Here is a 16,096-nt window from a genome sequence, read left to right as displayed (position 1 = left end):
ATCACTGGAACTTAACTCTACTTGCCAAGTTTGAGTGTCTTTTACAGACCTTTTGCAGATTATAGGTCAAACACCTGATTTTTTTGTTGTTCTGCCAGCATTATGTGCCATTGCCTATCTAGAGTTTATCTGTGCAGTTGGGGAAAAGGTGTGACAAGTCTCTCATGGCCATTTTTCCTAGATTCTATTACTTATGCCTATATTTTGAGGACATCAAGTTGAAATATTTGGAGGTAACTGTAGGCTTGGGGGTGGAAAGATCAGATTTGCCATCTGATTGTCTTTTTTTCCCCCTCAGTTAAGTAGAAGACTAGATACTATTTTGAGAAGTAAGTAGATGGAGGAGTGAGAGGTTTGGGAGAGTGAGAAAGGTTTCAGATGACTGTGTGAGGAGTAGGTAAGTAAGTTTTCCAGAAAGTGTAGTGGATAATGGCATGTCTTAATCCATTTGAGATTGAGACTGTGTTATGAATTTAGCAACCCAGTCTGCTTTCTTACAAGATTTTCTCCAGCCTGTTTGGATGGAGACGTGGAGAAAGTAGTTATTGGGTTCATTTAGGTTTGAATTTGTGTTAGAGGAGTGATACGGTAGTCCTTAAGGCTGTGCTTTCATACTTTGTTCTTCCTATGTACATGGTAAGTAAGGTTGCACTCTTTGTACACGTCCACCTCCCACCCCCATATGCCCCATGTCTACTTGAAGTTAAATGTGGCCCTATGACTTGCTTGTGCTGGTAAAATATGACCAGATGCGACATATGTCATTTTCCAGTGAAGCTTTTTTTTTTTAATGTTTATTTATTTTTGAGAGAGAGACAGCACAAGTGGGGGAGGGGCAGAGAGAGAAAGGGAGACACAATCTGAAGCAGGCTTCAGGCTCCGAGCTACCAGCACAGAGCCCTACGCGGGGCTCAAACTCATGAGCCATGAGATCATGACCTGAGCTGAAGTCAGATGTTTAACCCACCGATCCAGCCATCCAGGCGCCCCTCTCTGAAGCTTTAAGAGCCAGCACTCCATTTGCCACTTCCCCATCTCTGTGCCTTGCTGTAGTGATCATGGAAGTGCTTGGTGAGAGGCAGCCTCTTGTCAACCTGCGCATTAAAAGTGAATAAGGAGTGGCTGATCAGGCAAGCTGGAGGAACCAGTTGTGATTAGGGAAGGGAATACCTGAATTAGTGATTTTGCAAGGTGGAACTGTAGGGGTAAGTGGATGAGGAAGTTTGGAGGGAAAAGGCAGTCAGAAATGAAATGGTCGGGATTCCTGGCTTGCTCTGTCAGTAGAGCATCTGACTCTTCAACTCACGATCATGAAGCCCCATGTTGGGTGTGGAGACTAGTTGGAGGAAAAAAAAGAAATGGTCAGGGAACTCAGAGGCTTTGTAGATCTCCAACCCTGAAGGCCATGATTTGTTGCAATTCATTTCAAGAGTGATGACTCCTGGAGTTGAAGAAATGGCTCTTAAAATGGTAAACCCCAAAACTCCCTTTTGTGGAATATGGTAGAACTGAATCAAGATTCAGAATTTATTATTGAGTTGAAAGATTCTTCCACCTTGATCAATAAAAGCAAGTAAACAGTTATGAAAATTACAGTATAGCTTAGCCATGGAACAGATATTAGGTAGCATTTAGGCTAAGCTACTTTAACAGAGACTCCAAGTACAATGGTTTTAAAAAATGCTTCTTTTTATCTAAAATTTTTAGAATTAACTTTGGGGTTTTAAGAAATGTAAGGGACAGAGGTAAGTAACACCATGAAGAGACAAATTAAGTGTGGTACTTTATACGATGTTGCTATTGAAAGTGTAGCAATGGACTCCCAGCAGTCCTTCCAACTGAGAGCTTGTTAGGCAAAACCTCAGGTCCTGTACCAGACTTGCTGAACCGAAATCCTCATTTTAACAACATCTTTAAGGTGGCTCATATGCACTGTCCTGATCTCTTAAAAAAGCTAGTGTTTAGGAAAGTATAAGATGGGAAGAACAGTTGTAGATTAAAAGATACTAACAATCAACAGGACAGAACCAATACAGAGTGCAAATCTTGACTGAATATTGATTGATTTAAAAAAAAAAACAGTATGGAAGATGCTTCAGCTGAAGAGGTTAGAATATGATGGAATATCAGAATAGGGGATTACTGTTCATTTTCTTAGATGTGATGATGATGAGATTATGTGGAAAAATGTTCTTAAAAGAGACATGTTCTTTGCGACTTCCTTTAAAATAGTTGAGCAAAAACAAACATACCCACATACGTGTATATATGTCTCTCTTTATACACGCTGATGTTTAGATAAAACAAATATGGCAAAATTTCTCTGGGTGGAATCTAGGTAGTAAATATATGGGTGCTTATTATATTGTTCTTTTAACTTTTGTGGAAGTGTAAATTTTTTCATGATAAAAAAGTGGAGAAAAAAATGCAGTAGCGTAAAACAATTTATTTCTTTCTCACTTCATTGCTAGGTCATATAGTGCAGGTAGGGCTGGCACACGGTTTCCATCCCTGGTCTGTGCTTTTCCAGCTTTTACTATTTCCTAGCTAGTGGGATGGGAAAATGGCAAGGGGAGCACATGGTCTAGAAGCAGCACTTATTTCCTTGATCAGAACTTTAGTTTTTTCATTCACGTGAGCATCATTTTTCCAGGGAGTAGTTGGTAAAAGTCAGATGTCATGTGCATTTGTATATTGGTTTAATAAAGATTTCTTTGGTTTCACCTGATGTTTTCTTCTCCCTCTGTTGATTTCCTAGGCCCAACTAAAATAGAAGTCATTTCAGTTTTAATATACATAAGGTACAGTAGCTAAAATTTTCATTTTGAGGATTAAAGTATGTTCATCCCCCCCCCCCCCCCATCTTTTCAGTAACTAACAGATGCGGGTGAAAGAACCTTCCAAAGCTTTACCCGAGAAAGCAAAAAGAAGTAAAAGGCCTGCTATACCTCGTGATGAAGACTCTTCAGACGACATTGCTGGTAAATTGTGATATCTGGCATCCTTAATAGTGTTGCGGAAAATAACCATATTTGTTTTTAATTAAATCCTTTGCCCTTTATTTTCACTATTTTCTTTCTTTTAAAAATTTTTTTTTTTTTAACATTTATTTATTTTTGAGAGACTGAGAGGCAGAGCATGAGTGGGGCAGGAGCAGAGAGAGGGAGGGAGACACAGAATCCGAAGCAGGCTCCAGGCACCGAGCTGTCAGCACAGAGCCCGACACGGGGCTCAAACTCAAGAGTCGTGAGATCATGACCTGAGCCGAAGTCAGACGCTTAACTGACTCAGCCCCCCAGGGGTCCCTATTTTCACTATTTTCTACATGAACTTTAAAATCAGCTTGTCTAGTTCCAGAACATCCTGTTGATATTTTTATTGAGACTTTTGTTTAGTTTATAAAGTAACCTAGAATTGGCATCTTTTTGTTTCCCGTTCTTCATGGCCTGTTAAAACCAAGCCTTCAAGGCCGGGAGGCGTCTCTGGGAGCTGCTCGCCTTGGACTTGGTTTTCTCTTCAGCTTCATGACCTCTGTTTTGTCCTCTGAGGATTCATACTTTCTTACTAGTTCAGCTCTCCATTTAAAAAGTTGTTTAAAATTTTCTTTCTTTCTTTCTTTTTTTTAAATGTTTATTTACTTTTGAGAGAGAGAGAGAGAGAGAGACAGAGTGCAAGCAGGGGAGGGCAGAGAGAGAGGGAGACACAGAATCTGAAGCAGGCTCCAGGCTCTGAGCTGTCAGCCTAGAACCCAATGAGGAGCTCGAACCCAGGAACTGTGAGACCTTGACCTGAGCCAAAGTCAGACGCTCATCTGACTGAGCCCCCCAGACACCCCTTTTATTTCCTTTTTACGTGGTTTTAACTTGGAAAGTGTTTGAGGACAGCTAGATTGCTATATTGAGGGAAGACTAAATTATATCTTTAAGCATTTGTTTTATTCTGTGGATATGATTTTTTTTCAGGGATTCTGAGTATTCTTATGTTAACTCTTCCTTGCCTGTCTTCTAGTTTCTTTTTCCTCAAATCTTCTAAAACTCCTGTTTCCTTTTCATTTTGCTTGCTGTTTTCATTTTTATCTTTACAGTGTTTTCTGCAGTGTCTGTTTCACCTTATGCCCTTTTTACTTTTGCCGTCATTTTTGTGGTTTATTTTTTTTTCTTCCATTTCTTTCCTGAACCCTGCTGGTCACTTCCTACTGTTTTGCCACCTTGTGCTGGAGCATTTTGCTTCTGTTTTGTATTTTTATTTCATGGCAATTATTTCTGTGCCACTTGTTTTTCCTTTTTATTATATTGGCATAGAATTTGTGGCTTTGATTTCTCATTTCTTTCATTCTTTGAAGGAGGGTCACTTTTCTTCCCACCCAACAGGATTATGCCGCCCTGGGTTATTTCAGAATCCAAAATATCCCTTCTCCCTTGCCTTAGAGAGAAGACTATTTCTGGCAAACATGGCTTGTTCTTTTGTTTCTCACTTAGTGAATGAGACGTTGCCGCCTTTTGCTTCTTAAAACAAAACTGGATACAGGGGAGCTCCTGCCAGTGTGGTTGCAGCACAGAGATTTCGGTTTTGTTCTTGTCTGTGAAGCACACGTCGTTCTCTGTGGAGTCTACAGCTGCAGTGTTCTCTCTGCTTCCTTCTGTATACACTCCTATTTGGGATTTCTGGGCCTCAGTTGTCTCCTGGTTTTTCTGAAAATGAACTTGGTTTTTTTGTTTCGTGTTCTTGTTGACCTTGGGTGGTTCTGGGAAGAGAATGGGAAAGTGTTGATTTTAGACCATTTACAAACTGGAATACCTCCTTGTGGAGTTTTTATTAATACTTAAGATGAAAAACATGGAGATTTTACTTGTTGTTTCTGATTTGTTAATGTGGAACAACGGTAGACTTCAATACATTTGTAAATTTTCTTCAGGAATCCCTAGAGGACTTGTTTGGCAAATCAAATTTAGACAATTGTATAATTAAATTACAGAAAACTGAGGAAATCTCCTTATTAGCACAGAAAAAAAATTTTTATGTTTCCCCCCACAAGAGATTATGAATACTATTTACTTATTTATTAAATGTTTATTTATTTTGAGAGAGAAAGAGAGGGTGAGTATGAGTGGGGGGGAGGACAGAGAGAGAGGGAGAGAATCCGAAGCAGGCTCCATGCTGTCCGTGCAGAGCCATGACCATGAGATCACGACCTGAGTGGAAATCAAGAGCTGGCTGCTTCTCTGACTGAGCCACCAGATGCCCCTATAAATACTGTTTAAACACTGGTTAGTCTTGTAGAAAAACTTTGAACTTTCAGATTTCTTTATAAAAAGTACCTATGGTTGAGGCATTTAAAAGCTAATAGAATTCATTTAGAGGCCTGGAACCTTTTTATAATGAATTTACTTATCTCTGAATTCACTAACAATTTCAGTTTTATAAGTCTGATTTATAGAATCAGAGACTAGTTAAGTTGTCCCCTGGCCAGATGCCACCCCAGAGATGATATAGAAAGTGTATGGAATGGGGGCGCCTGGGTGGCTCAGTCGGTTAAGCATCCGACTTCGGCTCAGGTCATGATCTCACGGTTCGTGGGTTCAAGCCCCGCGTCGGGCTCTGGGCTGACAGCTAAGAGTCTGGGCCCCGCTTCGGATTCTGTGTCTCCCTCTGTCTGCCACTCCGCTGCCTGCACTCTGTCTCTTGCATCGTCTCAAAAATAAACATTTAAAAAAAAAATTAAAAAAAAAAAAAAAGTGTATGGAATGATTTTTCCACTTAGAATTTTAAAATATAAAAACTCAAAGCAGTGATATTTGGTAAACCATGTCTAGGTCCTGTTCTTGTGTGGTCATCTATCAGTCTTCCCCAGAACACCCCTTTCGTTAATGGCGTGTGTCCTTTTCAAATACAGGACTTCAGAGTTACTCCTTTTGTGTCTATTCTTGTAACTTGCTCTTGGTGTACAATGAGAAGGCTTAATCTTTTATCAGATTTACACATTACTTTTGCTGAAAGTAAATTATATTTTACAACAAATCACTTGTCAGGAGTCACATTCTTAGCCTTCAGGATGGATGGGACTAATGCTTAGCCTCTCTCTAGTTAACTAATAGGGGCAAGGAGTGCTGGGCGTTTAGGAAGGGAAGTGGAGAAAGTGGAAATGCACATACTCCTGTTTCCCTCTTCAAGTTACTCAGTCTTTCCTTCATTGTTTGGTTTTGGCAGATAGTTGTAGTTTTGGTGTTTGGGATAGTTGAAGTTGGAGAAATGGAAGTGTCATTGTGTCCTTGCGAGAAGACTATGGTTATCTGAAGAAATAAAAACATATTAGGTCATTTTGGCCATTTGTCTCCTCACGGTGCACACAGTGGGACTCTGTTATAAAGGATAATTAAGGGCTATGCAAAGTCATTTGCTATTTGAAAATATTCATTAAGGGGCGCCTGGGTGGCTTGGTCAGTTAAGCGTACGACTTCGGCTCAGGTCATGATCTCACGGTCCGTGAGTTCGAGCCCCGCGTTGGGCTTTGTGCTGGCAGCTCAGAGCCTGGAGCCTGTTTCAGATTCTGTGTCTCCCTCTCTCTGCCCCTCCCCTGTTCATTCTCTGTCTCTATCTGTCTCAAAAATAAATAAACGTTAAAAAAAAATTTTAAAAAAATTCATTAAGGACAATTCTTGTACCTGTAAATGATTCCATTGTTTGTTCTTCTCTCTCTCCTTTCTCCCAACAGGGATGAAAATAGCATCAGAGCAGAGGTAGGCTCTGTGGAAAGATTTTATGTGTGTATCTTAATGAGAAGAAAATATATTCAAAATCCTTATTAACACAGCTGCTCAGCAAATTATCTCCTTTATTTATTAAACTTTTTACTTTTGGCCTAATTTTAGTTTATTTTTTTAACATTTATTTATTAAAAAAATTTTTTTAATGTTTATTTTTGATAGAGAGAGAGAGAGAGACAGAGCATGAGTGGAGGAGGGACAGAGAGAGAGGGACACACAGAATCCAAAGCAGGCTCCAGGCTCTGAACGGTCAGCATAGAGTCCGATGCAGGGCACGAACTCACAGACCATGAGATCATGACCTGAGCCGAAGTCGGATGCTCAACCGACTGAACCACCCAGGCGCTGTAACATTTATTTATTTTTGAGAGATGGAGAGACAGAGTGTGAGAGGGGGAGGGGCAGAGAGAGAGGGAGACACAGAATCCAAAGTAGGCTCCAGGCTGTGAGCTGTCAGCACATAGCCCGATGCAGGGCTCAAACTCACAAACCGTGAGATCATGACCTGAGCCGAAGTTGGACACTTAACTGACTGAGCCACCTGGGCGCCCCTATTTTTGACCTGATTTTAAATTAATAGGAAGGTACAGAGAAATACACAAGGGGGTCCCATTCATTCTTCACCCAACCTCTCCTGATTTAATCTTATTTCTACAGTATGATATTAAAACCAGGAAGATGACATCACTACAATCCTTAGAGCTTCTTCTGATTTCACCAGATCTACAAGGCCTCATATGTGTGTATTTGAGTGTGTATAACTCTATACGCAGTCTAATTACATGTGTAGTTTTGTAACTACCACAATTGAGATACCTGGCTGTACCATCACCATCCCAAGTGTTACCTGATAATAGGTAACCTGTCCTCCACCCATAGTTCCTGGCAGCCACAAATCTGTTTTCCAACTCTATAATTATGTTATTTCACAAGTGCTTTATAAATGGGGCCTTGCAGTATGTATCCTTTTAAGTTACTTGGTTTTTTTAATCTCTTTGCTTTTTAGTTACAGCGTTTTCATGCTATTGATTTTTGCTAAATGATGATAGCACTTTGGTTTAGCAAAGAAACTGTTCAGATTTTGTTATGTCTTATTCAGTAGGTTTCACTTGCCCACATGTAAATCTTGCCATCAGTGTGAATCATGTGAAGAAAGCAATAGCTGAGAATGTGTGGTCAGTTTGCTCCGACTGTTTAAGGGAAAGAAGATTCTGTGATGGGCAGCCAGTACTTTCCTCTGACATTTGGTTGTGCCTCAAGTGTGGTTTTCAGGTGAGAAAAGTGATTTTTATCTGTGACTTTAGTCTTAAATATTTTTATTAAATGCTTATTATGAGTTGGACTATTGGTAATGTTTAGAACTTAAGATAAGTTTATTCCATGTTTGGATAGACCTTTCCAAGGCTGAACTTAGAAACTTTGTTAAGGTAAAGTAAAAGGTATGTTATCTTCAGAAAGTGATCATGTGTGATTTAGAAATACTTTGAAAGGGAAGCCAACCTACTCACAGTAGTTCTCAGGCCTGGACCTGTCTTTACCTGTTTGTATTTACTTATGAAATGAATCCAAGTTTTTTTTTTTACATCTTTCTAAATTAATTTTGTTCTATGAAATGATTCTTTAAAAAAAAAAAAAAAAACATTATCTTGGGGCACCCAGGTGGCTCAGTCAGTTGAGCGGCCGACTTCGGCTCAGGTCATGATCTCATAGCTCGTGAGTTCGAGCCCCGCGTCAGGCTCTGTGCTGACAGCTCAGAGCCTGGAGCCTGCTTCGGATTCTGTGTCTCCCTCTCTCTCTGCCCCTAACCCACTCACATTCTGTCTCTGTGTCTCTCAAAAATAAATAAATAAATAAATAAACCATTAAAACGATTATCTTAACAGCTTAGAAGCTATTAATAAATACTGTAATAATTTTTTATTTATTATTATTATTTTTTAACATTTACTTATTTTGAGAGACAGAGACAGAGTGCAAGCAGGTGAGGGGCAGAGACACACACACACACACACACACACACACAGAATCCAAAGCAGGCTCCAGGCTCTGAGCTGTCCGCACAGAGCCTGACGCGGGGCTCAAACCCACAAACTGTGAGATCATGACCTGAGCCGAAGTCGGACATTTAACCGACTGAGCCACCCAGGTGCCCCTGTAATAATTTTTTAAATGTTTGTTTATTTTTGAGAGAGAGAGAGAGAGAGAGAAAACGAGAACAAGTGGGGGAGGGGCAGAGAGAGAGTCAGAGGATCTGAAGCAGGCTCCGTGCTGACAACAGAGAGCCTAATGTGGGGCTCAAACTCACAAACCATGAGATCATGACTTAAGCTGAAGTCACCTAGGTGCCCCTATCATTAATAATTTTTGAATAACATATTTAAGATGTATATAATTTTACTAAAATAAGAGAATTCCTTATTATCTCTCATTGACAGTCCATAAGAGGACCACTTCAGGGTTAGTTAATTCAATGGAAAGAGCACTGAAAACTGAGATTTCTTCCATTTTTCTTCTGTGTCAATCTCAATTTCATGACTTTTTATGGCCAAAGATCTTTCATGTGTTATGTATCACACAGCAATCCCCAAAGGCCAGAAAGGGCAAAAAAGATATCCCTTTCCTGTTTGTTTTGTTTTTTAATATATAAAACTTTGCCAGAAACATCCAGCAGACTGCCCCTCATGTCTCATTGACCAGAATTGGATCTTAGTTCTTTACTTGCCTGGTGAGGGAAATTACTATGATTTTGGCCTGAGTCTCATGAGTTGTCGTGGGTTTGGGTGGAGGTGTGGACAGTACTAGAAAATGTGTGTATAGGAGGGGGCACTGGTCTGCGGGGATGCTTGATGCCCCACTGTGTAAAAGGCAGAGAGTGTATGCATTTTTAAATAATAGGGAAATTCACTTGCATCATGATTGTTTCCGGTAAATACTATATAACAAAAAGCAAGTTAGCCTCTTTGCAAGAAATTAAATTTAATGAGAATCTATATTCCTTTCTGAAACTTGTCCTTCCTGCTTGAAATTAAAAACAAAACTTTTTCAGTATACGTTTGAGTATGATTTAGGTTTTGAATAATTTGAAAGAAACGTAAATGTAAATTGTACAAATAGCATTCTGTTCATCTTTAGGGATGCGGTAGAAACTCAGAAAGCCATCATTCAGTGAAGCACTACAAGAATCAGAGAACAGAATCTCATTGTATTACAATTAGTCTGAGCACATGGATTATATGGTAAGTTAGATTTTTGTCACTACTTGTGTCCACTACAAAAAATATCTTCTCTCCAAGCTTTACAAGGTAAAATATTTAAAGTTGTTGTACCAGCTGATGCTTTTTAGCCTGAACACAATCTTTAGAATACTGTAAGAAAATTAACATTACCCATGAATATAAAATTTAAATAAGAAAAAATTTAGTCATCCCTTTACTTTTCTTTAGCATTTTCTTGGTAGGGTAAAGAAACATCCTTCCTAGCTGATTTTTCGTAATGAACTTGCTAACACAGAATTCTAGAGTTCTAGAGAAGGAAGGTACTTCAGGCGGTCAAGTGGTTTGGTGATTCCCTGAAGGGAAAGGGAAAGCCTGGGCATATGTAGTTTGTAGAAACGCCAGTGATTTTACTACTTAACCCTGCTGGGAACCAAATCCAGTTCCCCCATGTTGCATAAAAATGATACTCATGTTACATCAAGTATCATTTACTTTTTTCTGATTACAAAGTAAAAATCCAGGCACTAAAACAAGTGTTTTGATTCCCTAGTTTCTTACCAGCATAACACACTACTACAGTGGCATAAATGGATACTGTATTGAAAAGCTTTCTATATGTTTTGCAACAAAAATCTTCTAATTGGAATCTTCAGACTCCTACAAAAGTTTTCAAGTTCTCCTTGAATGAATTTCCGGAAGTTTTCAAGTTTTCTTTAACACAAAACTGTTTTAACTTTGTGTTTTCATTTCAGGGACCTAAAGGTAATACAAGGATGTTTCGGCTTATAGAAGAGTTAATCACCTTTTTTAATCCAGGGCACGGGTCAGGTGCTTGCCCCATCTGTGTTTTTGCTGTTGTTGGCCCCAAGTAACAACACTGGGGAGAATGAGGAAGGCACAGAGGCGACGTGCTATGTAAACGATGCAGTGGAGCCAAGGGAGAGGAAGAGGCTGCCATATGTGGCAGCTCAGCAGATAACTTCTCTGTAATCTGAACAGAGCAGTGGTCTCAAACTATGGGGTGCATCGGAATCACCAGGAAGGTCTTGTTGAAATAGATTGCTGGGTCCCGGGCCTAAAGATTCTGCTTTCGTAGTTCTTGGGTAGCACCTAAGAATTTACACTTCTAACAAGTTCCTAGGTATTGCCAGTGCTGCTGGTCTGGGGAGCCCGGTTCCAGGACCATAGGAATAGAGGAAGGTGGAGGGGGAATTGAGTGGCACCTGGTAGAATAGGCTCATTTCAAGTGAGTCTATGTCAGAACTTGTGTTATAGCTCTTAGGACCATAAAGATGGTGTGAATCGTGATGTAATTTCAGGGGGGAAAAAAACACCTTACCTAGCATAATGTTGTTAGTTTTAACTTTATTGATTTTATAATTTTTTTATGCTTAATTGTGTAATTTTGCTTTCATAGGTGAATAGAGTTATAAGGGTGATCAATTTATTGGGTTTTGTGAGTGGAATGTTGGATTTATGTTATAATGAAAATAACTTAAGTCGCATTTGGGGAGTCTGTAAAATTATTTTCCTTTTAAAAAAAAATTTTTTTAACATTCATTTTTGAGAGAGGGCAAGCAGTGGAGGGGCAGAGAGAGAGGGAGACACAGACTTGGAAGCAGGCTCCAGGTTCTGAGCTGTCACCACAGATCCCGATGTGGGGCTTGAAGTCATGAGCCATGAGATCATGACCTAAGCCGAAGTCAGATGCCTAACTGTGTGAGCCACCCAGGCGCCCCTAAAACTATTTATTTTTAAAATGATAATACATTTTGGTTGTTGTGAGGAATTAGAACATGCATGTAAAGCATTTACAACGTAGTAGATGCTCAAGTAAGTGGTTTTAGTTATTTCTGATGGAAGCAAGTAGAACTAGTTTATGGTGAGCTGTCCTCTTTTCTCCAAATTCACTGCCATTATGTGGTTTTTCTTTACATTTCCTTTTTGTACCTTAAAGTTACAATATATTTCATAACACGTAAAAATTAGATAGCAATGTCAGTAAAAATTCCTTGACATTTCAGTTTTTTTTTGAATTTAGAGAGAAAGAGTGAGCAGTGGGGCAGAGAGAGAGAGAGAGAGAGAATGAACCTTAAGCAGGCTCCATGCTCAGCATGGAACTGACACAGGGCTCGATCCCACCACTCAGATCATGACTTGAGCTGAAATCAAGAGTCAGATACTCAATTGACTGAGCCATCCAGGCACCTTGCAAATGAGCAATTTTTATTATTTTAGGCAATAGTTACATAAGTAAAATTGGAGCACATATTGTAGTGTAAGCCTGGTAACTGTAACTACATTGTTTGGATTCCATCATGGTCTATTAGAAAGATATTTTGGGAAGGTTTTCTGTGACTTGTTTCCTTCACAGATTTATCTGTATATCTGTATGCAAGTGATAGAGTAATGTTTGTATTTTGAGTATGAGTAAATATTTGACTGCATTTTGAGTGCTATTTAGAAAAGGAACCCATACCTAGTTTATAGCTGTGATCCCAGGACCACCAATAATTTAAGAATATTGTGAATATGTAAAGTGGTGTTGGTATAACATGTTTATAAAACACTTAAAAAAAAAAACATTTTCAGTAGGTTCAAATATATTTTCTTGTTTGACCATTAGATCTTATGAAGATAAAGGAAGCAGGTAATGATAGTATATAGAAAAAACCTTTCTTAAAACTATATGCACTAATGAGTAAACTTAGTGGAGGACAGTTTTCTAAAAATGAATGTGCTTTTGAAAATCTCTTTGAAAAAAAAAGTATAAAAAAAATAAAAAAAAAAAGAAAATCTCTTTGAGAGCCCTGTCTTCTCAACGAAGCCCACACACAATAAAACTCTTATCCAGTCTTCCCCATCTCTGTAAATGGAAACTTCATCACTTAAGTATTCAAGCCAGAAGCCTAGCAGTTACTTTCTTTTCTATGTTATTTTGTTTTTTTAATTCTTTAACAAAAGTAGACAAAATGGTATAATGAAATCCTCTGTACCCATCACCCAGCTTTAAACATTCTCAACTCACAGTAAGTCTTGTTTCCTCTGGACCAGAATTTCTCAGTCTCCATACTGTTGTCATTTTGGCTGATAATTCTTTGTTGTGACAGGACCATCCTGTATGTCGTAGAATGTTTAGCATTCTCTACCCAGTGGATGCCAGTAGCACTTCCCCAGTTGTGACAAGCAAAAATGTCTCAGAATATTACCAAATGTCCTCTGGGGGTCTGGGGGGCAAAATTGCTTCTGTTTGAGAATCACTGACATGCCCTCATCCATTTCCCCCTTTCCATGGCAGTTATTTGGATACTTCTCTGTTCGTTCCTGAAATATGTGTAAATTAAATCTGTTCATTTTTATCCAAATCCACTGCTTCTACCTTGGCCTGCTTCTATTCCCTATTCCCTCCATCTGACATTAGTCAGAGTGCTGTTTGTGAAATGTGAATGGGATCACGTCACTTCCCTGCTTACAAAACTCCTCATGACTTTCCATTACACTTAGGATAAACTACCAGAACTTTAATTTGAATAAGGCTGTGCCTGAACTGTCTCCTGTTTATTTCTCTAGACTTCCCTAATGTCTCACCCTAGGTATACTTTTTTTGCCCCTCCTTCATTTAAGTATAAGACTCGATAAATATCAACTTTATTACCTGGTGTGCAACATTATTGAAGATACTTTCATAATATTTGCTTACATTTTATATTTTTTCAGGTGTTACGAATGTGATGAAAAATTATCAACACACTGTAATAAGAAGGTTTTGGCTCAAACAGTTGATTTTCTCCAGAAACATGTTTCTAAAACACAAACAAGTAAGTTAAGCAATTGCTAAAGAAATTTTTATTAAAGTATGATATTTTATATTTACTTTAAAACAGATTTACTTGGGGTGCCTGGGTGGCTCAGTTGGTTAAGTGTCTGACTCTTGATTCTGGCTCAGGTCATGATCTTATGGTTTGTGAGATTGAGCCCTGCATCAGGCTCCGCACTGACAGTGCTGAACCTGCTTGGGATTCTCTCTTCCTCTCTCAAATAAAGAAAGAAAATACCCCCCCTCCCCCCATGCACAAGTGTGTGCGCTCTCTCTCTTTCTCTCTCTCTCAAAATAAATAAACATTAAAAAAAATAATAATAAAATAAGGGCACCTGGGTGGCTTAGTTGGTTGAGCATCCGACTTCGTCTCAGGTCATGATCTTGAGGTTTGTAAGTTTGAGCCTTGCATCAGGCTCACTGCTGTCAACCTTTTAGCACAGAGCCCACTGTGGATCCTCTGTCCCCCTCTTTCTGCCCCTCCCCCACTTGCACTCTCCCAAAAATAAATATAAAAATTTTAAAATATATATTTATATTGACTTTATGTGAGCTTTTCATATAAAGAGTTCATAAATTCATAAATAGTACCCTAGATTTTACTTTGACCTCATAGCACAAGTGCCATGCGTTCCTAAGTAGCACTCTTGTGATGTTATCTTGTGTTATATTTACATGACTAATATGAGAGGCCAGACAGGGTAGTGACTAGATTGTGGGCTTCTGAGTGAAACAGTGCTGAGTTTGAATTCAGGCTCCACTTAAGTTACTTATTGTCCATGTGTCTTTTACTGCTTAGTTTACTTTTAAAAATTAGGATGATTGGGTGCCTGGGTGGCTCATTTGGTTGGGCGTCCAACTTTGGCTCGGGTCATAATCTCACAGCTCATGAGTTTGAGCCCTACATCAGGCCCTGTGCTGACAGCTCAGAGCCTAGAGCCTGCTTCTGATTCTGTGTCTCCCCCTCTCTCTGCCCCTTCTCCACTCACACTCTGTATCTCTCAAAAAATAAACATTAAAAAAATTAGGATGTAACTCTATTGTGTGGGGTTATTGTGAGGCTTAGAGATAATGTTTTATAAAAATTTAGAATAATGTGTGTAGAAATGCTTGCATAGTGCCCAGCACATATTTGTGAGGTGACATTTGTTATGTAATCATAGTGTAGTTCTGACACTAACTCCCTGGAGTTGGCTGACCCTACAGATTAAGGGCTTAGTCCCCCCACATGATTGCCCTCACTTCAGATACCATCCTCAAGCCCAGAGGTTCTCAGGCCATTCACATTTCTGACAAACTGGCTATAAATTTAGGGGGTCCCATTATCCCTCTGAGGCTCAGTAATTTCCTAGAATGACTCAGAGAACTCAGGAAAGTGTATACTTAAAGTTAGTTTTATTATGATAGAAAAAAAAGAGATACAAATCAGGACAGCTAAAAGAAGAGACACATAGAGCAAGTACTGGGAAAGTCCCGAACATGAATCTCTTGTATCTTCTTCCTGTGGAGTCAGGACACATCACCTTCCTGGCACATCAATGTGTAATCATACACACAGAGTATTGTTAACCAGGGAAATTATCTGGAGCTGTGGTGGTCCAGAGTTTTTATTGGTGCTTCATGGACTAGGCATCAATTGAATCATTGGCCACATGCTTGAACTCAGTCTCCAGTACCCCTATCCTCTAATCACACATTGGTCTTTCTGGCATGGCTAGCTGCCATCCTGAGTAATCTTATTAGCATAAGCTGTCTAGGAGCTCACCAAGAATAAGAAAGACACTCCCATCCCTCTGGAAATCCAAGGATTTAGAGAGTACTTTTCAGGAAGCTGGAGGCCAAAAGGCAGACAAATCCTTTATTATACAGTAGTAATGTATTATATATTATATACTTTGTTAACTACATATGTTGTTACCTGACATACAAATAATATATAATACATGTTAATATAAGGAAACCATCAACAAGACTAAATGGCAACCAACAGAATGGAAGAAGATATTTGCAAATGACATATCAGATAAAGGGTTAGTATCCAAAATCTGTAAAGAACTTATCAAACTCAACACCCAAGAAACAAATAATCTAGTGAAGATATGGGCAAAGACATTGAATAGACACTTCTCCAAAGAAGACATCCAGATGGCCAACCAACACATGAAAAAATGCTCAACATCACTCATCTTCAGGGAAATACAAATCAAAACCAAAATGAGCTACCACCTCACACCTGCAGAATGGCTAACATTAAAACAACTCAGGCAACAAGATGTTAGCGAGGATGCGGAGAAAGAGGA

At 39.1% G+C, this 16,096-nt stretch overlaps 1 protein-coding gene across 4 annotated transcripts in view; it reads left to right on the top strand.

The window, feature by feature from the left end:
* The window catches only part of USP45 (ubiquitin specific peptidase 45), a 74,062-nt gene that overhangs the window by 1,793 nt on the left and 56,173 nt on the right, over window positions 1-16,096 (top strand). For 3 of the 4 annotated variants that reach the window (XR_004343645.1, XM_030316020.2, XM_032593228.1), the window contains exons 2-5: window positions 2,872-2,981; window positions 7,864-8,036; window positions 9,897-10,000; window positions 13,697-13,797. Coding sequence is in view for 3 of the 4 variants with exons in the window: in XM_030316020.2 (XP_030171880.1) it covers window positions 2,882-2,981; window positions 7,864-8,036; window positions 9,897-10,000; window positions 13,697-13,797 (478 nt within the window). In the remaining variant the exon portion in view is untranslated. The remainder of the gene's footprint in view (window positions 1-2,871; window positions 2,982-7,863; window positions 8,037-9,896; window positions 10,001-13,696; window positions 13,798-16,096) is intronic. The other variant, XM_032593226.1, reaches the window with a different exon arrangement.

The sequence above is a fragment of the Lynx canadensis genome, chromosome B2 (assembly GCF_007474595.2).
Source record: "Lynx canadensis isolate LIC74 chromosome B2, mLynCan4.pri.v2, whole genome shotgun sequence".
NCBI lineage: Eukaryota > Metazoa > Chordata > Mammalia > Carnivora > Felidae > Lynx > Lynx canadensis.
The sequence above is the reverse complement of the archived record's forward strand: the minus strand, read 5'-3'. Positions and strand labels throughout refer to the sequence as shown.